This window comes from Hippopotamus amphibius, chromosome X (genome assembly GCF_030028045.1).
Source record: "Hippopotamus amphibius kiboko isolate mHipAmp2 chromosome X, mHipAmp2.hap2, whole genome shotgun sequence".
Classification (NCBI taxonomy): Eukaryota; Metazoa; Chordata; class Mammalia; order Artiodactyla; family Hippopotamidae; genus Hippopotamus; species Hippopotamus amphibius.
In genome coordinates this window covers 64,351,721-64,373,308 of record NC_080203.1, presented here as the reverse complement: position 1 = coordinate 64,373,308, position 21,588 = coordinate 64,351,721, and the positions used below count along the sequence as shown (strand labels likewise).

At 35.3% G+C, this 21,588-nt stretch overlaps 1 protein-coding gene across 3 annotated transcripts in view; it reads left to right on the top strand.

The window, feature by feature from the left end:
• The window catches only part of APOOL (apolipoprotein O like), a 113,695-nt gene extending 94,760 nt beyond the window's left edge, over window positions 1–18,935 (top strand). For 2 of the 3 annotated variants that reach the window (XM_057718605.1, XM_057718607.1), the window contains 4 exons: window positions 9,852–9,958; window positions 11,179–11,292; window positions 11,498–11,615; window positions 18,371–18,935. In XM_057718605.1, the coding sequence (XP_057574588.1) occupies window positions 9,852–9,958; window positions 11,179–11,292; window positions 11,498–11,615; window positions 18,371–18,459 (428 nt within the window). In that variant the 3' untranslated portion in view covers window positions 18,460–18,935. The remainder of the gene's footprint in view (window positions 1–9,851; window positions 9,959–11,178; window positions 11,293–11,497; window positions 11,616–18,370) is intronic. The other variant, XM_057718606.1, reaches the window with a different exon arrangement.
• Window positions 18,936–21,588: the final 2,653 nt, after the last annotated feature.

Genomic DNA, 21,588 nt, shown 5'->3' with positions numbered 1-21,588 from the left:
AGTAAGCATTCTCTGCTGCGGATTTCTTCCCTCCTGTCCCCTCATTTTGTCTCCCCACAGCCAACAATGGTTCTCACCCTGAACCAGTTCTCCGGTCCCCATGTTCCAGGTCCCAGACCCACTGTACAGCTGTGAACCCATATCTCAGTCCAGGACACACAGAGCCATGGTACAGACCTTCTGTATGTTTCTCACTCTTTCCCATCTGCCACAGATCGGCCGCTTCACACTCTTTGGACAGTCCCAAATGCCTCCCTTCTAACCCATTCAAATTCCTCATTGGAGAGGGGGTTTCCCCATCAGATAAAGGGAGTTTCCCCAAAAGTCAGCAATCTCTCTGTTTCAGCTCCCCCCACCCCAGGGTGTAGGACCCATCCCTTTCCTTTCTTCTCCTCCTTTTTCTCCCTTTTTTTTTTGCCTCTGTCCTACCCAGTTCTGTTGGGATCTTTGCAGTCCTTTCTGGTGTCCAAGGTCTTCTTCTAGTGTTCAGCCGATTTTCTGTGGGAATTATCGCATCTTTTGATGTATTCCTGATGCATCTGTGGAGAGAGGGGCCCTCCACATTCTTCTACTTCGCCACCATCATTCAAAAATCAATAAACTTATTTTTAAAAATATTTTCTAAGAATTTACATAGGAATTAGCCACTTCAATTCATATGTTAGTGCTGAAAGAAACCTTTGAGCCCATTACATTCAGTTTCATCATTTTCTCATTTATGAGTATGCTCACTGTGGCCCAGAGAAGTTTCAGTGACTGATTTGTCCAGGGTTCTGTTCAGCTTCAGGCATCTTGCTTCCCTATCCATTTCTCTTCCCAGTGCATGATGCTGCTGTTGATTGTTTTTGTTTGTTTGTTTACAATAATGACTGGGGTTTTTTTAAAAATAAAATTGGTACCTACTTAATCTTAAATAATTGAGCATTACAAAAAAGTATAGGAAAAAAACCAACTAACCACCTGAAGTTTTTCCATCCAGAAAAATGTTTTAACATTTGATAGATGTTATTCTAGACATTTCTTCATGCATACATAGACATAGAAAGATGAATGAATAGACAGATACAGTTTCGTAAGAACAAGATCATAGTATGTATCTTCTCTTTAATTTAAAAAATAAAGTATGAAATTTTATTTTACTTTAACATGAGAATAAAAACAAATAAATTGTGGAACTTCAAATAAAAATTTCTGTGTTAAAAGAGATATTAATATGAGTTCCTAAAAGTTCTTCTTTAGTTAAATAATGATTGTTACTTAAATTCCTGGAGTTGATATCTTTGCTTTTCTTTGCCTGTCATATAACAACATCATATGTAATATTTGGTGAATTCTAATATATATATATATATATATATAGAGAGAGAGAGAGAGAGAGAGACAAAACATGGGTTCTTTTTTTAACTTTTTTTCAGATCTTTATTGAAGTATAATTGCTTTATAAGGTTGTGTAAGTTTCTGTTGTACAACAAAGTGAATCAGGTATATTTATACATATATCCTTGTATCCCCTCCCTCTTGTGTCTCCCTCCCACCCTCCCTATCCTACCCCTCTAGGTTATCACTAAGCATCAAGTTGATCTCCCTGTGCTATGCAGCAGCTTCCCACTAACCATCCATTTTACACTTTTTAGTGCATATATGTCAATGCTACTTGCTCACTTCGTCCCAGCTTCCCCTTCCCACCCTGTGTTCTCAAGTCCATTCTCTAAGTCTGTGTCTTTATTCTTACCCTGCCACTAGGTTCATCAGTACCATTTTTTTTTAGATTCCATATATATATGTGTTGGCATACGGTATTTGTTTTTCTTTTTCTGACTTATTTCACTCTGTATGACAAACTCTGGGTCCATCCACCTCACTACAAATAACTCAATTTCGTTCCTTTTTATGTCTGAGGAATATTGCATTGTGTGTGTGTGCCACATCTTCTTTATCCATTCATCTGCCAATGGACATTTAGGTTGCTTCCCTGTGCTGGCTGTTGTAAATAGTGCTGGAGTGAACATTGTGGTGCGTGTATCTTTTTGAATCATGGTTCTCTCAGGCTATATTCCCAGTAGTGGGATTGCTGGGTCATATGGTAGTTCTATTTTTAGTTTCTTGAGGAACCTCCATACCATTCTCCAAAGTGGCTGTATCAATTTACATTCCCACCAGCAGTGCAAGAGGGTTCCCTCTTCTCCACAGCCTCTCCAGCATTTACTGTTTGTAGATTTTTTGATGATGGCCATTCTGACCAGTGTAAGGTAATACTTCATTGTGGTTTTGATTTGCATTTCTCTAATGATTAGTGATGTTGAGCATCTTTTCATGTGTTTGTTGGCCATCTGTATGTCTTCTTTGGAGAAATGTCTGTTTACGTTTTCCACCCATTTTTGGATTGGGTCATTTGTTTTTTTTTTTGATATCAAGCTGCATGAGCTGCTTGTGTGTTTTGGAGATTAATCCTTTGTCAGTTATTTTGTTGGCATTTTTCTCCCATTCTGAGGGTTGTCTTTCGTCTTGTTTATGGTTTCCTTTGCTTTGCAAAAGCTTTTAAGTTTCATTAGGTCCCATTTGTTTATTTTTGTTTTTATTTCCTGGTCAAAAAGGATCTTGCTTTGATTTATGTCATAGATTGTTCTACCTATGTTTTCCTCTAAGAGTTTTATAGTGTCTGGCCTTACATTTAGGTCTTTAATCCATTTTGAGTTTATTTTTGTGTATGGTGTTAGGGAGTGTTCTAATTTCATTCTCTTACATGTAGCTGTCCAGTTTTCCCAGCACAGCTTATTGAAGAGGCTGTCTTTTCTCAATCATATATTCTTGCCTCTTTTGTCAAAGATAAGGTCACCATATGTGCATGGGTTTATCTCTGGGATCTCTCTCCTGTTCCACTGATGTATATTTCTGTTTTTGTGCCAGTATCATAGTGTCTTGATTACTGTAGCTTTATAGTATAGTCTGAAGTCAGGGAGCCTGATTCTTCCAGCTCCATTTTTCGTTCTCAAGATCGCTTTGGCTATTCAGGGTCTTTCCTGTTTCCATACAAACTGTAAAATTTTTTGTTTTAGTTCTGTGGAAAATGCCATTGGTAATTTGATAGGGATTGTGTTGAATCTGTAAATTGCTTTGAGTAGTATAATCATTTTCACAGTGTTGATTCTTCCAATCCAACAACATGATATATCTCTCCATCTGTTTGTGTCATCTTTGATTTCTTTCATCAGTGTCTTATAGTTTTCTGCATACAAGTCTTTTGCCACCTTAGCTAGGTTTATTCCTAGCTATTTTATTCTTTTTGTTGCAGTGGTAAATGGGAGTGTTTCCTTAATTTCTCTTTCTGATTTTTCATTGTTAGTGTATAAGAATGCAAGAGATTTCTGTGTATTAATTTTGTATCCTGCTACTTTACTAAATTCATTGATTAGCTCTAGTAGTTTTCTAGTGGCATCTTTAGGATTTTCTATGCATAGTATCATGTCATCTGCAAACAGTGACAGTGTTACTTCTTCTTTTCCAATTTGGATTCCTTTTATTTCGTTTTCTTCTCTGATTGCTGTGGCTAAAACTTCCGAAACTATGTTGCATAACAGTGGTGAGAGTGGACACACTTGTATTTTTCCTGATCTTAGAGGGAATACTTTCAGTTTTTCACCATTGAGAATGATGTTGGCTGTGGGTTTGTCATATATGGCTTTTATTATGTTGAGGTAGGTTCCTTCTATGCCCACTTTCTGGAGAGTTTTTACCGTAAATTTGTGTTGAGTTTTGTCAAAAGCTTTTTCTCCATCTGTTGAGATTATCATACAGTTTTTATCTGTCAGTTTGTTAATATGGTGTATTACATTGATTGATTTGCATATATTGAAGAATCATTGTATTCCTGGGATAAACCCCACTTGATCATGGTGTATGATCCTTTAATGTGTTGTTGGATTCTGTTTGCTCGTATTTTGTTGAGGATTTTTGCATCTATGTTAATCAGTGATATTGGCCTGTAATTTTCTTTTTTGTGACATCTTCGTCTGGTTTTGGTATCAGGGTGATGGTGGCCTTGTAGAATGAGTTTGGGAGTATTCCTCCTTCTGCTATATTTCGGAAGAGTTTGAGAAGGATACTTGTTAGTTCTTCTCTGAATTTTGATAGAAATTGCCTGTGAAGCCATCCGGCCCTGTACTTGTGTTTGTTGGAAGATTTTTAAACATAGTTTCAATTTCTGTACTTGTGATTGGTCTGTTCATATTTTCTGTTTCTTCGTAGTTCAGTCTTGGAAAGGTATACTTTCCTAAGAATTTGTACATTTCTTCTGGGTTGTCCATTTTATTGGCATATAGTTGCTTATAGTAGTCTCTCATGATCCTTTGTACTTCTGCAGTGTCAGTTGTTACTTCTCCTTTTTTACTTCTAATTCTGTTAATATGAGTCTTCTCTCTTTTTTTCCTGATGAGTCTGGATAACCATTTATCACTTGTTTATCTTCTCAAAGAACCGGCTTTTAGTTTTATTGATCTTTGCTATTGTTTCCTTCATTTCTTTTTCATTTATTTCTGATCTGATCTTTATGATTCTTTCCTTATTCTAACTTTGGGTTTTGTTTCTTATGTTTTGTTTTTGTTCTTCTTTCTCTAATTGCTTTAGGAGTAAGGTTACGTGGTTTGAAACTTTTCTTGTTTCTTGAGGTAGGATTGTATTGCTATAAACTTCCCTCTTAGAACTGCTTTTGCTGTGTCCCATAGGTTTGGGGTTGTCATATTTTCATTGTCATTTGTTTCTGATATTTTTTTTATTTTCTCTTTGATTTCTTCACTGTCTCTTGGTTGTTTAGTTGCATATTGTTTAGTCTCCACGAGAACACCAGTTCTTAACCTGAGATCCATGATAGACTTCAGAGATTCTGTGACTCCCCTGCTCAAAACTATATGGAAAGTTGTAGGTATATGATAGATGCCTTCTAATTTGATATTATCAGGACTAGTAGTTAGCAATTAATTGAAAGTATTAAAGCAGGAAGTTTTTTAAAAATGATAAATTTGTACCTTAAATTTCCATTTAAAACAGAAATGTATGTTCATTTTTCTGTCTTTTGAAGTAGGACTTTTCTGTGAGTATGAGTCTCTAGTTGAAGGTCCATAGCATCTTTCTTATAATTAGCCATATCTGTAATATGTCTTCTACCGTTTTCAGTTTAGAGGTTTCTTTAAAATAGAATGAACCCTTTTTTTTTTTTTTGGCTGCACCCTCACAGCACAGGGGATCTTAGTTCCCCAACCAAGGATCTAACCTGTGCACCCTGCAGTGGAAGCATGGAGTCTTATCTGCTAGACCACCAGGGAAGTCCCAAAAATGGAATGAACACTTAAAAACATTTTTAAATAATATGAGCGGAGAATCCTCTTAAATCTTTATTATTTTCCTAGCCTTTTACTGTTATCTTAACCACCTCTAATTTCACAGCAGTTGTTTTTCTTTTAGTAATTCACTTTTGAGTCTTTACGAAACACTTAATTTTTGTAAACACAACAATTCTCTTTACACTTATGTTGCATCCTGTTATGTTGCATTTAATTTGTTTAATTATAGTAAAGCTGATTAGAGATCTGGAAACAAATACAACTTATTCTTGATAAGCATACAAATCACTTGTGAAAGACAGTACTTGAATGTATAGTAGAGTATCTACTAGTGATGAATATTCAGCATTCTATGAATATCATTTATTATACATTTTTAAAATAGCTTTAATCAGATAAGTCTCTTAAAATAATGTCAGGTATATGTATATCTTTCAGAAGGAAATGGCTCATACATTTCAAGAGATGTCCAAGGGGTCTGTGGTGTAAAAATGGTTACAAAATGATAGTCCAGGGGTTCTTTGAAAAATAAAAGTCACACTCCAGTTATTCACTATTTTGGAAATACACTTCAAGGTGGAATTACTCTTTGCTCTGTGTACTTTTTCCTCACAATATTTTCATTATTAACTCATGTAAAGAATAACAAGAAATCTGTTTTTGAAAACTATAGAATATCTAGGAACAAACTTATGAAATAATGTTTTAAAATGTATTTAAAAAAACTATTAAACTTTACTGAAGGGCATTTTTTTTAATCTTGAATACATTTAGCAATATATCATGTTTTCTGGATGAAAGGACTCAATATTGGAATATGGCAGGTGTTCTCAGATTTATATTTTTAATTCACTTCTTACAGAATTCCTGGATTTGGAGGAAATGTGGCATTCATTCAGCCAGTATTTGTTGTCCATGTACCATGTATTGGGAACAATACTAAACTATAGCATAGAAAATAAAATATACCAAGAGAACAAAAAAGAATGTCCAAAAACAAAATATTGAGTATGTCTTTGTATACGTTGTGGGGTTTGGGAGAGGGTATGGTACAAGTGGCATTTCAGATCAGTGTGTAAAGAAGGGCAGAGCTATTCAAGAAATGTGTTGGAATATTTGGCTTTTCGGAAAAATGCTTAGACCTTTACCAAATATCATGCAAAAATAAATTTCAGGTGGAATAAAGATCTAATGATAAAATATAATGCTGTAAAATATTAGAAAAGAGGAACTTTTGTGTAATCTTGAGATAGGAAAGGCCTTCTTTAACAAAACACAATCCAGAAGCCATCAAAGAAAAAAATTAATATGTTTTACTACATTAAAGTCATACCTTTCTGTTGATCACAGTATACCATATACAAAGTTAATGGATAAATGGAAAACTGGAAAAACTTTTTGCAACATATATAACAAAGGACTAAATAATATCCTTCCATATGTTAAAAGCTTCTATAAATCGATAGGAAAGGGATGAACGCCCTCTAAGAAAGTAAAGAAAGTATATGAACAAGCCACCCACAAAGTAAGAAACATGAATGGCCTGATATATGAGAGATGCTTAACCTCATCAGCAATCAAATAAATGCAAATTTAAAAGATTATTTAGATACTGGTTTTTAGCCTTTCCATTTGACAAAGATTTAAAAAATTCATAACTGCTGCTGGTCATTGGGGTTGGAAAACGGATATATACTCTTGGTGGGAGTGTAAATTGCTATAGTATAGTGCTGACTTTCTGGAGGCAATGTGGCAATATTATCAAAAATTAAAATGTATATAATCTTTAATCCAGATATTTCACATCTAGAAATTTTTCCAAGGAAATACCACAAGGGTATGTGGCCCCAGTTATTTGTGTAAAGGTGCTAATTACAGTAGGCTTATAATTGCCAAAAAAAGGGAAGTATTCCATATGGCCATCAGCAAGGGATTTGTTAAACAAATCATAATGCCCATATGACTATCAATAGGGAATTTGTTAGAAAAATTATGATGCATCCATTATAGAATACTAACTGTGCAGCTCTTAGAAGCAGATCTACTTGCATATAAACTGATATGGAAACATCTCTGTGACCTATTGTTAAGCTTTTAAAAAAATCACACCTCAAAATAATATGTATCATGTGACCCCATTTGTGTTTAAAAAGAAAATAAAGTGTATGTGTGGGTAGTTTATTTTAAATGTTAATTTAAAACATAATTGAGACTGTAGTTTGTAATCTACTCTCTTTTCTCTTTTTTGCAATTCAGTGATTCATAATGGATCTCTGTCCATGTCAGAGCATATAGATCTACCTCATCCTTTTGGTAGATCTATAAGTATCAACATTCTGTTAGTTTTAAAATGCTATGCATGTGCATATTTAATGTACATATAAGAGTAAAAATTCAGGAAGAATATCCACACAACTGTTAACAATGGTTACATTGAAGGGAGGAAGAGGACTTTCATTCCTAGTGGATTGACTGATTTTTCTTAAGTATAGATATACACTTTGCAAAAGTAATAAAAATATTTCTATTTAAGGAAGAAAAATATAGTTTTTAAAAATTTGTTTATAGAAAGTGTAAAACTAGAAAGCTCCCAAAACCTCTTTAAAATTTGAGAAATCAATAGCTATTGACATTACTTTAACCGTAAGAAACAAAAGGATGGGAAAAGAATAGAAAGAAGAAATCAGAAACAGATTTTTTCCAAGGGAAAAGAAATAAGAATGAAAATAATAGCAGCTTCAGGAATTCAGTCAGCATTCTAGCCTCTGCTTTAGTGTGTTTGTAGTTCCTTTTTTATTTCATGTTTCTACCAAAAAAAGTATTATTTTCTAGAGAAATATATTAATTATTTTTCTTTATGATAGGAGAAAGCAACATAAAAATTTAAGCAAAAACATTAACTATGTAGCATCTTAAAATCTTATTTTCTCAATCAGCTGTTTATCATCTCAAACTATCTTTCCCAAACTCCTGTTAAACAGACATACTTTTAAATTCACGTTGCAGTGTGAATGAAACTATACATTTTTAGGACTTTATTATTTTTTAGAGTACTTTTAGATTCACAACAAAATTAAGGAGAAAGTACAGAGATTTCTGGTACACCCTCTGCACCCACACATGCATAGCCTCCTCCGTTATCAACATCCTCACCAAAAGGGTACATTTTTTACAATTATGAGACTGATGTGCCACCTCGTGTGCTAACAAGGCACCTCATTTTTTACAGTTGATAAGCCTACACTGACACATCATTACCACCCAAAGTTCACAGTTTGCATTAGGATTCCCTCTTGGTGTTGTACTAACTACAAGGGTGAGTCAAAAATTATCCACACTCCGGTTATATTAAAACTTCTGTTGGCCCCACTGTCTTATCAGTGGTTTCCATTCAAGGCTACTGTCTCCCCAGTCACTGCTGTGCAGGTGTGGACGTGTTACATCAGTTCATTTGTAACTGCAGTGCAAGCAAAAATGGATGCCCCACTTGTGATTTGCATGGAAGAGGAGCAGCGTGCAGTGATTCGTTTTTTGTGGTCTGAGGGTGTACCTGGTGTTGTTATTTATCAAAGACTTTGTGCACAGTATGGAGAAAGTGTTTTGTCATGAAGAAGTGTGTATGAATGGATAGAGAAGTTCAAGGAAGGTCACGCAAGTGTTAGCCATCAAGAAGGAGCCAGACGCCCATCCACGTCCACAGCTGATGACAACATTGAGCGTACACGTGAAATGATTCTGTCGAATAGACCAGTGACAGTGGATTATGTGGCAAATCATTTGCAAATCAGTCATGGCTCTGCCTATGAAATAATCCATGACACACGTAGGTTTCAAAAGGTTTGTGCTGAAGCCTACACTTCAGATTAAACTCAGAGGACTGCTATCCAAGGGCATTGTGATCTTGCATGACAGTTCACGTCCTCACACTTCTGTCCACACTGTCGACACTACAAAAACTTCGTTTTGAGGTGTTAAAGCATCGTCGCTATAGTCCTGATCTTGCTCCATCAGACTTTCACCTGTTTGGTCTCCTGAAAGCAGCTCTACAAGGATGAAGATTCACTTCTGATGAAGAAGTGAAGACAGCAGTGCATTCGTGGCTCACAGCTCAGCATAAAACATTTTTTAATGAGGGAATATGAAAGCTTGTTGACAGATGGACAAAGTGCATTGAAAACCAAGGAGATTATGTCAAAAAATGATGCATTTGTCTTTTATAAAAGAAAAGAAATAAATTCTACAGCCAGAGTGTGGATAATTTTTGACTCACCGTCGTGTGTGTGTGTGTGTGTGTGTGTGTGTGTGTGTGTGTATATATTTTTAAGAACTTTTATTGAGTTACAGTTAACAGACAATAAACAGCATATATTTAGAGTGTACAATTTGGTATCCCAATCTCCCAATTATTTTAAAGTCTATTTTATCTAATATGAGTATTGCTAGCTTTCTTTTGATTTCCATTTGCATGGAATATCTTTTTCCATCCCCTCACTTTCCATCTGTATGTGTCCCTAGGTCTGAAGTGGGTCTCTTGGAGACAGCATATATATGGGTCTTGTTTTTGTATCCATTCAGCCAGTCTGTGTCTTTTGGTTGATGTATTTAGTCCACTTACATTCAAGGTAATTATTGATATGTATGTTCCTATTACCATTTTCTTAATTGTTTTGTTTTTGTTTTTGTAGGTCCTTTTCTTCTCTTATGTTTCCTGCTTAGAGAAGTTCCTTTAGCATTTGTTGTAGGGCTGGTTTGGTGGTGCTGAATTCTCTTAGCTGTTGCTTGTCTGTAAAGCTTTTGATTTCTCCATCGAATCTGAATGAGATCCTTGCTGGGTGGAGTATTCTTGGTTGTAGGTTCTTCCCTTTCATCACTTGAAATATATCATGCCACTCCCTTCTGGCTTGAAGGGTTTCTGCTGAGAAATCAGCTGTTAACCTGATGGGAGTTCCCTTGTATGTTATTTGTTGTTTTTCCCTTGTTGCTTTTAATAACTTCTCTGTCTTTAATTTTTGTCAATTTGACTACTATATGTCTTGGCGTGTTTCTCTTTGGGTTTATCTTGCCTGGGACTCTCTGCACTTCCTGGACTTGGGTAGCTATTTCCTTTCCCATGTTAGGGAAGTTTTCAACTATAATCTCTTCCAATATTTTCTCAGGTCCTTTCTCTCTCTCTTCTCCTTCTGGGACCCCTATAATGCGAATGTTGGTGTGTTTAACATTGTCCCAGAGGTCTCTTAGGCTGTCTTCAGTTCTTTTCATTCTTTTTTCTTTATTCTTTTCTGCATCAGTGATGATCACCATTCTGTCTTCCAGGTCACTTATTCGCCCTTCTGCCTCAGTTAATCTGCTGTTGGTTCCTTCTAGTGTATTTTTCATTTCAGTTATTGTGTTGCATATCTCTGTTTGTTTGTTCTTTAATTCTTCTAGGTCTTTGGTAAATTTTTCAATCTTTGCATCCAGTCTTTTTTCAAAGTCCTGGATCATCTTCACCATCATTATTCTGAATTCTTTTCCTGGAAGGGTGCCTATCTCCTCTTCATTTAGTTGTTTTTCTGGGGTTTTATCCTGTCCCTTCATCTGGTACAAAGTTCTCTGCTTTTTCATTTTCTCTATCTTTCTGTCTCACCATTGTATATATTTTTTAGCCTTTTACATGAGGCAAATAATGTTTCATATAAGATATAAAAAATGAGGCTTTTGTTTCCATGATCTAGAGATTTATATCTTTATTATTGGTTCTGACCTGATTGTTCATATAAAATACCAGATGTAAATTGTTTAGTATTTGTTATTTTAACTTTTAAAAATATTTATTGTTTGACTCACTTTTTGTTTTAATTAGGTAACCGGCAAAAAGGCATATGCTACAAGCCAGCAAATTTATGAAGGAGTTAAATCTTTGTGGACAAAAAACAACAAAAAAGAGTCAGTTCCTGAACCTAAAGAAAAAACTAAGGTAGAGTTTAAATGGACCAAAAAGGTAGATTTTGAGTTTTGTTTGGGTGGGTGTTAGTTTGTAATGAGAGTCCTAGACAGAAGTTAAGGATGGATTGAAAAGAGATGAAGGAATATACTACCTTTGTATGCTATAATTTTTTAGGATATTTTATTCTTTTAGTAAAATGATTTACTTATGAAGGAAAAATCTTTTTGGTGAACAGATCGGAAGCTCTCATGAAATGGAAATACCTTCAAAAACAACTTACAACCTGAAACATTCAGTGCCTTTGTCAACAGAACTCAGCTCTGAAACAAAGACCAAATCAGAATCCACCTCAGGTTTGTTTGGAATAATTCAATTTTGTTTTCATTCTTTTCTTAAATAATTTTATAGTATTATAATTAGTAGTTTAAACTTATTTATGTGTTATCTTCATGAATGGTTTGTCTTTCTCATATCTGTAGTCTGTGTATCTTTTTAGGTTATGAGGTACTCAGGTTTGTGGAAGTTTTTCTAATTGCTACATAGCTCATAATATATATCTTTGCATATGGGAGTATAGAGTAGCATTGGCAGGTCGGGTGAGTGAAGCATTTAATCACTTTATAAATGCGAGCTTTTTAATCAGGTGGAGGAAAATGTGTCTTTCTGGATTTTACCAATTTACAGGCTATAACGTGTCACATCTACATAGAAGAAATATCAGGTTTCCATTTCTTGTACTATCTACCCCTATCAGTCTTCGCTTCTACCATCAGTTTTATTTAGTTTAGATACTAGGAGAACTTTCAGCATCAAATAGTAAAAATAGCACAAATTATAATACTAATATATTTGCTAGTATTAGATACAGGCAATTAATACTTTGTGGGACCAAATAATGACAATTATGATTTCTAGGCAAATACTACCATGGTTTTACTGTGATCAAAAAGAAGGTAACAGAGTGTTTAATACCATTTCAATAGTGTATTCACATAAACTCACCAGTCATTGGCTTATGTAGCTTTGTTTATCTGTACCAAGTAAATGGTACTATTCATTAAGTTGTCTTATTACAAAGGAAATAGGATCAACTCAGAGGTAGAGAATTAGAGAATAATGAAAATATCTGCCCTTTACTGAGCAACTACTGTGGTGCAAAGAGCTATAAGTATATTATGTTATTCAATCCCCTCCCAAAAACCAAAACAAAAAAAACTCTGGTGTATATGTAATTATAATTGTTTTACGATGAAGAGACTGAGACTCATGGGGCTTAAGTAACTTGCCCAAAATTATACAGTTTATTAATAGAGTTGTGTTTATAGTCTAGATATCCCTGACACCAAAGTCCAAGCTCTTTCCACTGCATATAGATTATCTAATTTAAAGCCAGAGTTTAGTATCTAATTTCAGCCTCCTCCTCTCTCACTTAATCTTTATAAAAGCTTTCACTGAGTGACAAACCTGATTTGAGTTTTACTATTTTCCTGTCACTTCTCCTTGCTAATCAAGGTAACTTATACAGTTTTTAGACTCTCTTTGAGTAATCCACAGTTGACCATGTTCCCACAAGTGTATAATATATCTGGTCATTTCTCTAAATGCCTGTCAACTCCAGAGATCTTTGTGGAGATGTTACAGCTTAACAATAGGACCAAACCATCCCTAGCCAGTGTCTTTTCTTCACACATATGGATTCTAGAAACTTTTGCCTGCTCGTCATGGGTAATGTGATATATGAAAAGCATTCTAAGGAGACATGTAGAGGAGAGAGATACCCAGTACTATTCATCCTTATCATATATCATTCAGAGTTGTTTATACAGTAGACACTTGAGACTCACTATTTCCACATTTCACGTGCAATCCCAAAGTCCCAAGACATGGAAAACAGTAGTGATTTTTGAGCACAGGTTTTAAAGTAGAACCTGGATCTGAATCTTAAATCCAACATTTACTAGTGTTATTGCCTGGGGCAAGTTGTCTAATACCTCAAGCCTCAGTCTCCTCATCTATAAAAGGGGGACAATAATAGTGCTTTTCTGACATGGTTGTGAGGGTTAAATGAGATATTGCACATAAAGCAAAAAATACAATGTCAAGCACATACTAAGTTCTCAATGAGTGTTAGAAGATATCATTATCATTGGCCTAGAGTAATTAGCCATTTTGCTGATAAACAAATTTATTGTCATTGAGCATACTTTGGGGGCACATTAATTAGCTAGGGAGCCTAGCCATGGCCACCACTTCTCACCATACAGAATAGATTGTGTGTACTGTCCAGCTATATATCATGGCTCTGAATATGAGTTTGGTTGTTCTCTATCATCCATATACATTTATGGTGATAACTGTTATTTTGGGAATCACAAATTTGGAAATTTGGTAACATGGATCTCTTCAAAACCTGATGAAAGCAGAATGAAATCTCTCACAGTCTCACAAGATTAATGTGCCTCTCAAACAGAGGTTGGCAAACTATGGACCTTGTGCCAAATCTGGCTCACTGACTATTTTTGTACATTCCACAAGCCAAGAATGGTTCCTATGTGATTTAAATAGTTTAAAAATCAAAAGAAAAATATTTCATGACAGGTGAAAATTGTATGAAATTAAAATTCCAGTGTCCATAAATAAAGTTTTATTGGAACACAGCCACACTCATTCATTTATGTATTGTCTGTGGCTGCTTTCACCCTAAAATGGCAGAGTTGAGTGGCTGTGATGGAGACCTTATGGTTTACAAAGTTGAAAATGTTTTCTTTGGCCCTTTGCAAACAAAGTTTCCTGACTCTTGTTTTAGAGGGATGATGTGTGCCATGTATACATGATTCATCTTCCCCTTGTGGTATTTCCTAGATTATTTTATGAGTCATGACACTAAATAGCCAGATTCAAAACCCTGAAGGGCAAAACCAAATTTCCTAGTCTTTTAGTGTGAGGGAGACAGAAACTCAGGCTGTCGGTCAGAAGCTAGAGAGTATCATACCTGAGGAACAGAGAGGAACCAGAGGTTGACTGACTCTTATTATAATTGCAACTCGGCTCAATGCCTGATTAGAGTGAGATGATAAGTACTTCACCCTTCCTAGAAGAAGGAAAAGGTCCCCGCTCTGGCAGATGATATCATCTGGAGCTTCTACAGTTCTTTTATACACAGTGTCCACCATACAGATAAAATACTAGTCATGCAAAGAGACAGGAAGATGTGACTCACAAAAGAGAAAAAAAAGTAACAGCAGACCCACAGGTGATCTAAATATTGAAGTTATCAGAAAAGCACTTTAACTATGACTAATATGTCAAATGGAAAACATGATGAACAAAATGGATGAAAAGGTGGAGAATTTTACGGAAAGTTGGAATCTATTAAAAAATCAAGTCAATATTCTAGATATGAAAAATACAGTACCTGAAATTATGAACTCATTGGATGGGTTTAATAGCAGATTGAATACAAAAAGAGGACATAAATAATGAACTCAAATATAGGACAATAAAAAATAGCCAAACTGAAGCACAGAGAGAAAAAAAAGAATGAAAAGAACAGAACAGTGTGAGAACATACTTTGCAATGACTAATATCTTTAAGTGTTTCAGTTACTAAGGAGCTGAATCCTGAATATCATCCCAATTTTATACAAGAGAAACAAAAATAGAATTTCTAACATTTGTAACTTCACTCAGCAATTTATTAGTTATCTGTCCTATTTTTTTTGTACCTGACTTGCTTAAAATATAAATAAGATGTGAACTAAATTATCAGTGAACAGATAACACCTAATGGCTATTTGAGACAATAATTCATTGTTGTTTTATAACTTTAAGCATCTTTATTCCTTTCCTTTTTGTTATAACACCAGCTTTTTTAAAAGTCTACTAAACAAAAGTAAGCATAAATTGGTTTTTTTAGAGATTTAAAATATGATTAAGTACAAAGAAAAGCATTAAAATAACTAGGGGATTGAGATTCAAGAAGAGTTTTTATGACTGCTAATTCTTTGGGAGGACAGAGAGCCCTTGATCAAAAGGGATGAAGAAATTTCTAAGAGGAATGATATAATCCGTAATTACTCAGAAAAGCATGAGATGACCCTTTTTAAAAAGGCAGAAATCAAATGACCTAGGCTAAGTGGTTCTAAACTAGAGGGATCCACATCACAATTTCTTGAATTGTTTTTTTTTTCCTAAAATTCACTCTACACAAGAATTATACATCAGAATCTGCAGAGGTGAGGCCTCCAAGCATGTGGATTGTAGGAAAAGCTCCACAGGGAATTCTCTGTACATATTCCTCTAGTTAATGATATCTGACATAAGCTATGGATAAACTAAAAATTTGAAACCTTTCAACAAACTTTGAGAGGTGGAGATCTAAAGGCAGAGGAGCCTTTCAAATTTAGGTGAGCTAACCCTTTGACCAGATTTTGGACAAGAATATAAATTAAGGAAATGAGTAGAAGTGTTAGAGAACTTAGTCAATTGATGGACATTGTTAAGAAAATTAAACACATTCAGACTTGCATAAAATAGTTATTTGTCAATTCTTAGTATAGTATGTCTGATAAAAAAAAACTATTGATAAAACTATTTCGTAGTACGCTTTTCACTTGTACTGACCAAAGGCTTCCACCAGGTGGCAGTAAAGATGCATTTGGGAAAGGAGCAGGTAGAACCAGTTTCTTAACCTTTCTGTGTGCTACAGACCCCTTCTCAGAATAATGTTTTTGAACACATAAACTAAAATACATAGTAATGTATGAGCTTCCTTAATTGTGTTAACAATATCTAACAACATATCTGATTAAGGCTATGATTTTGAAGTAGTAATAAGTGTAAATATTTCTAGATATCTACAACCACAGTGTGATATGAAAATATCTGATTTCTATTAGTGACAAAGTCTAAGGTACTGTTAATAGTACTGTGGTTTGTTGCCTGCATTCTTTATTGAAGAAAACGTTCATTTTCAGTCAGAGGTTAATTAAAATAAAGACAAATTTCCCCCATCCAAGTTCATAGATCACATGAATTCTATTACCAGACCTCCCTCCCCAAAGATCCCAGGTTAAAGATCTCTGTCTATGGAGAACTGCATTCATGTCATGGATAGTGATTATTTAAGATCTGGCTGTTTTTAAAATATACTTAGTGGTGAAGTTACATATAGGTCTATCCCAGTTTATAAAACAGAAACTGTTTCTGAAAAGGTAAGTGTAAGATAAATAATTGTATGTAAATTTCTCCCCTTTATTTTCATCATAAAACTGGAAATTAAATTCTTCTATGGAAAAAAGTTGAGTCTCCCAGATGTAAAAAAACAAATCATTTCAAATGAATCAGAGTTTGGAAAACATTTAAAATAAAAACAAATTTGTGAAAAAAATAATTTAAGTCTTATGTCACAAAGTAAATATAAAAATTGTTCTTACCTACTTACCATGCACAGGGTATTATGTGTACCACTTTGCATGCGTTATTATGTTGAATACTAAAAATAATTGTATGACATTGTTACTACTCTAACCACCATTTTACAGAAACACCAGGATTGTTGTGTTGGGAGTCAGACAAAACTGGATTCAGTCCTGGCTCTGCTACTTATCAGCTGGGTGACATTGCTCAAGTTTATTAGCCTCTCTACATTAAAATGTCCTTATCTGTAAAACAAGGATAATATAAAAATGTCATCTATCTCATGGTATTGTGAGATAATGCATGAAAATAAGGTAGCATCTTGCCTGGCACACAACTGATCAAGATCACCATTGATCCACACATTGCCAAATCCAGGAGTCCATTCTCAATCTCTTATCTTATGTAATCCTTCAGTAACTTCTAACACAAGTGATTACTCCTTCCTCCTTGAAACAGTCTCTTCACTTGGCCTGTAGGAATATCACTTACTCTTGGTTCTCTTGCTTCACTGGCTGGCTGTTTCTTCTCAGTGTTCTCTGCTATATTCTCCTAATGTTCTTAACCTCAAAAAGTTAGAGTATCATAAGGGATCATTCCTTGGACCTCTTTTCTAATGTTCTGGAAGACCTCATATGGTCCCATAGTTTTAAATGCCATATATAGTCCAGGAATGTAAAATTTATAAACCAGCACAGGCTACTCCTGAACTCTAGATTCACATTTCTAACTGCTTACTCAATATTTGTATTCAGATGTCTAGTTAGCAATTCAAATTAGCACATCTAAAACTTAACACTTCATTTGCCTTCTCCCAAACATGCTTCTACATTTTCCCCTATCTCAGTAAATGTCAGCTCCATTCTTCTAGCTTCTTAAAGAGTCTCACTCACACAGTATATTGAATCCATTTAGGAAATCCTGTCCGTTCTACCTTAAGAAGTTATGCAGAATCCAGTACCTTTTCACCACCTCTACTGCTAGTGCCCTAATAAAAGCCATCAGCATCTCCCTCCTAGTGTACTTCAATAGCTTCCTAACTCATCTCCCTACTTCCATGCTTGTTTCCCTATACTCTCTTCTCCCCAGAGCCAAGAGTAATCTTTTAAAAAACATAACATCATGTCACTTCTCTGCTCAAGACTGTCCACTGACTTCTCTCTTAGAATAAAAGAGAAAAACCTTGCCATGGCCCTATGTGGCCTAGCCTTCCATTGTTTTCTGATCATGCCTCCTACCACTCTTATTGTACCCACCATCAGCATATCTTACCAACTCTGTTCCAGCCATATTGGCCATTTTTATGGCTCCTCAGACATGCCTAAGGTCTATTACTCTTGCTGCCTGCTCCTCCTGTAAGGTGTTTCCCTCAGATATCTACAAGGCTCACACCTTCACTTCCTTCAGTTCTTTGCTCAAATACAGAGGCTTTCCCTGGCCACCCTATTTAAAACTGCATATCACCCAAGCACTCCATATGCCTCTCTTCCCTGTTTTATTTTTTTTTTGCATAGCACTTACCACCTTCTGATATATCATTTACTTAATTTATTGTCTCTCTCACCGAACTTGAATGTTAGGTCCATGTTGGTGGAGATTTTTATCTGTTTTGTTCACTAATATATCCCCTGTATCAACAAGAAATTTGTTAAATGAATGACTAATTTTTTTCATTTTAATACTTTATCAGGTGCTACACAGTTTATGCCTGACCCCAAGCTCATGGATCACGGGCAGTCCCATCCAGAAGATGTAGATATGTACAGCACTAGAAGCTGAAATAGTCTGCATAGAGAACTACAAGATGTGTGAAGTTGCGAATAATGATGAAAAAATCATGTAATGGGGTAACTGTGACACATACAGTATAATTTAAACCAGGTTTTTCCCTTACATCTTCTAATGCACAGTTTGACAAATCATATAACTGATTAAAACACAAATTGAACATAATCCAAACAATATTAAATGATCAATGAGGCAGAGGTAGAAGTATTAGGATGCATTTGGTGACTTTTAAGGATATTTTTAAAAAAATAAAAAGAACTATATGAGCACTGATGAGACTAAAATCTGAAAAAATATGTATGTGTATATATAAATATGTATACATATACACATATATATCTGCTTTAGCTTTTCTGAATTAATGTCAGTTAAATTAGAATGGTGCATGGAAGGATGTGTTCTCTCCCCTGCCCTTTGTTTTTCATTTCCCAGAGCTGGAATAAAATATCCATATTTTATGACACTTGGACTTGGCTCTGTCTCTTTATTAATGTTAAATCCTCTTAAATATCCAAAAATACCTCTAACTATTTAAGAGGACCATATGCCACATGGGACCCCCAATGCTGCTTAGCATTCCTTCTGCTGGTTTCTGAGTGGTTTCCTATTCTGTTCTCCAGAAGAGGTATTACAGACCTTTTATTCGCAAGCCTCCTATACCTGCCAAAGAAGACTGTCTCCTATTACATAGAGAAAAAAATAAATTATTAGGCATAGTTTTTTCCAGTTTCTTCCCATTTACCTTGAAGTCTTATCTCTTTTCAGCCATGCATCCCCCTTTTCTAAAGCTAATGCTTCTATTTGTGTTCCTGATCTCCTCCCTTCCCATCTTTTCCAGTACCATATTCCATCCTATTTAATCTTCAGTCTTTGGTTTCTCTTTTCACTCATTTCTTTTCCTCAATCTCTAAATAGCTTCAGATCTTCTTTATCCAAAAACAACAGTAACAAAAACCTTTCCCCAACTCTGCCTCTTCCTCTTGAGCTATCTTTTCTTTCTCCTTCCTATGATTTTCAGGCTTCATAAAACTGTAATTAATGTCACTTTACTTCCTCACTTTCAGTTCCTCTCTAACTTGCGACACCTTGGCCTCTATACCTACTTGAATTTTTTGTAATGATTGACTCTTGACCACTCCCTCCTGAAACTCAGTCCTCCCTTTGGTGTCATTCCTGCTCCTCTTGTTATTCTTCATTCGCCTCTTGCTCTGAATCTTAAATTCTGAGGCTCCTCGGGTTGCATTTCTAGTCTTTTCTCATTCTGTGCTCTCTCATTTCCATTCAACATACTTTAGTGACTTCAGCCACCTATTTATATTTCCAGCTCCCATATTTCTCCAGAAGTGTACACTTGTCTTTCTAATTATTTGTTAGTCATATCCACCTTGTATCCTATAGATATCCTCAATGTCAGTAGGCCTAAAACTAAATTGTCTCTACATCTCTCTCATTTCTGTGTTTCTCAGATCTATTCTACCTTCTCTAATCCTTACTCTCATTCACGTCTTCATCATTACTTTCCTGGATTATTATAGTAGCCTCTAGTTAATCTGCCTGCTATTAATCTTGCTTTCTGTCACTTAAGAATGCATTCTGCTTATAAGTAACAGTAAACCAGTCAACTGTAGCCTAAATAAATGAGTTTATTTAAAGTCTGGAATTGGTCAGAACAGGATTGGTGTAGTGGATCATTAGCATGTTGATTTGTCACCTCAGGGTCACAAAATGGCTCCTATACCTCTGGGGGACAGACATTCAGAGTAGGAAGAGGGTTACAAAAAACTACCAGATGCTTCTCACCCCCTTTTATCAGAGAAGTAAATGCTTTTTTAGAACCCCTCTCAAAAGACTTGTGTCCATATCTTGACCAGAATTTGTCTTGTAAGCCACACTTAGCTCAAGGAAGATTGTCAAATCACATTTTTGTCTGTGGAGAAGAGGCAAGGGGTAAGGGATTTGGAATGGGTATTGAGTTTAAGCTAACATACAGTGTCTACTATCCTGTTCTTCTAACCCATCTGTCATATTATTATGACATAGTTGTCTTTCTAATAACTGTTATGGGCAGTTGTCTTCCTGAAGTCTTCAGTGGCTAATCATTGCCTACAGAATCAAATCAAGACCCCTTAGCATGACATACAAGGCCCTTCATATATGATCCCAGCTAAACTTTAATCCTTCCTTCTCTCTCCCCACGCACCCTGCTGCCAGTGTATGTTATATTTTATCTATAACATATGACTTGGTCCTTGAACATGCTTTGCTCTTTTGTGTCTCTTTTTCTCTGCCTATGCTGGTGTCTCCTCTTAGAATTTTTTCTGTCTCATCCTGCTTCATTCCAACTTCCTACACATCCTTCAAACCCATCCTTTCTCAGTTCTCCAAGGTAGGATTTAGATGCTCACTCCTCTACATTCCCTTACATTTGGTATTTATAGCTGTGATAGCCCATACAATTTATTATAAAACTAAAACTAGTTTAGTATTTTTTCACTTACAAGGCTCCTGTGGTTATGACTGAATCATCTTTGTGTAGCTTTTATGCCCTTGAATACCTGGTACGTAGTAGGAACTCACATGTTCTACCATGCTGGTTGTAACATAGGGTGCAAAAATAAGTATAAGTCTATCAAAAGGCTTATATTCTACTAGAAAGGATAGAAACATACACAAATACAGCGTTCTATGTAGTATCTTCCCTAAGATAGGTGCTACAAAAGACCTGTGGATGCTCAGAGATGGAACGTAGTTCTGAGATGAAGTCAAGGAAGCAGTGGTCCTTGATCTGCTCAAGGTAGGGAAGCAGTTCACTTACTAGTTTTTCATAGGTAAGCTTTGCAAAATTTAGCTTCAGTATTTTAAATAATTTTTTTTACCTCAGATCTGTTTATGATCAAATGCACCAATATTCATTAAATCCAAGGCAAATTATTTACCTCTAAGAAAAAAGTGCTGCCAGTTGATCATAATACTTATCCCAATTTCAGATGTGTTACAGTGTAAAAATATAAGCATTTGAAATTTAATAAGATATGCTAGGTAAAAAATAAATATCCTAAAGCCAAGTATAAGTTATTTTTGAATTATCTGCTTTTTTGGGTCATCAACTCTGCTACTAAC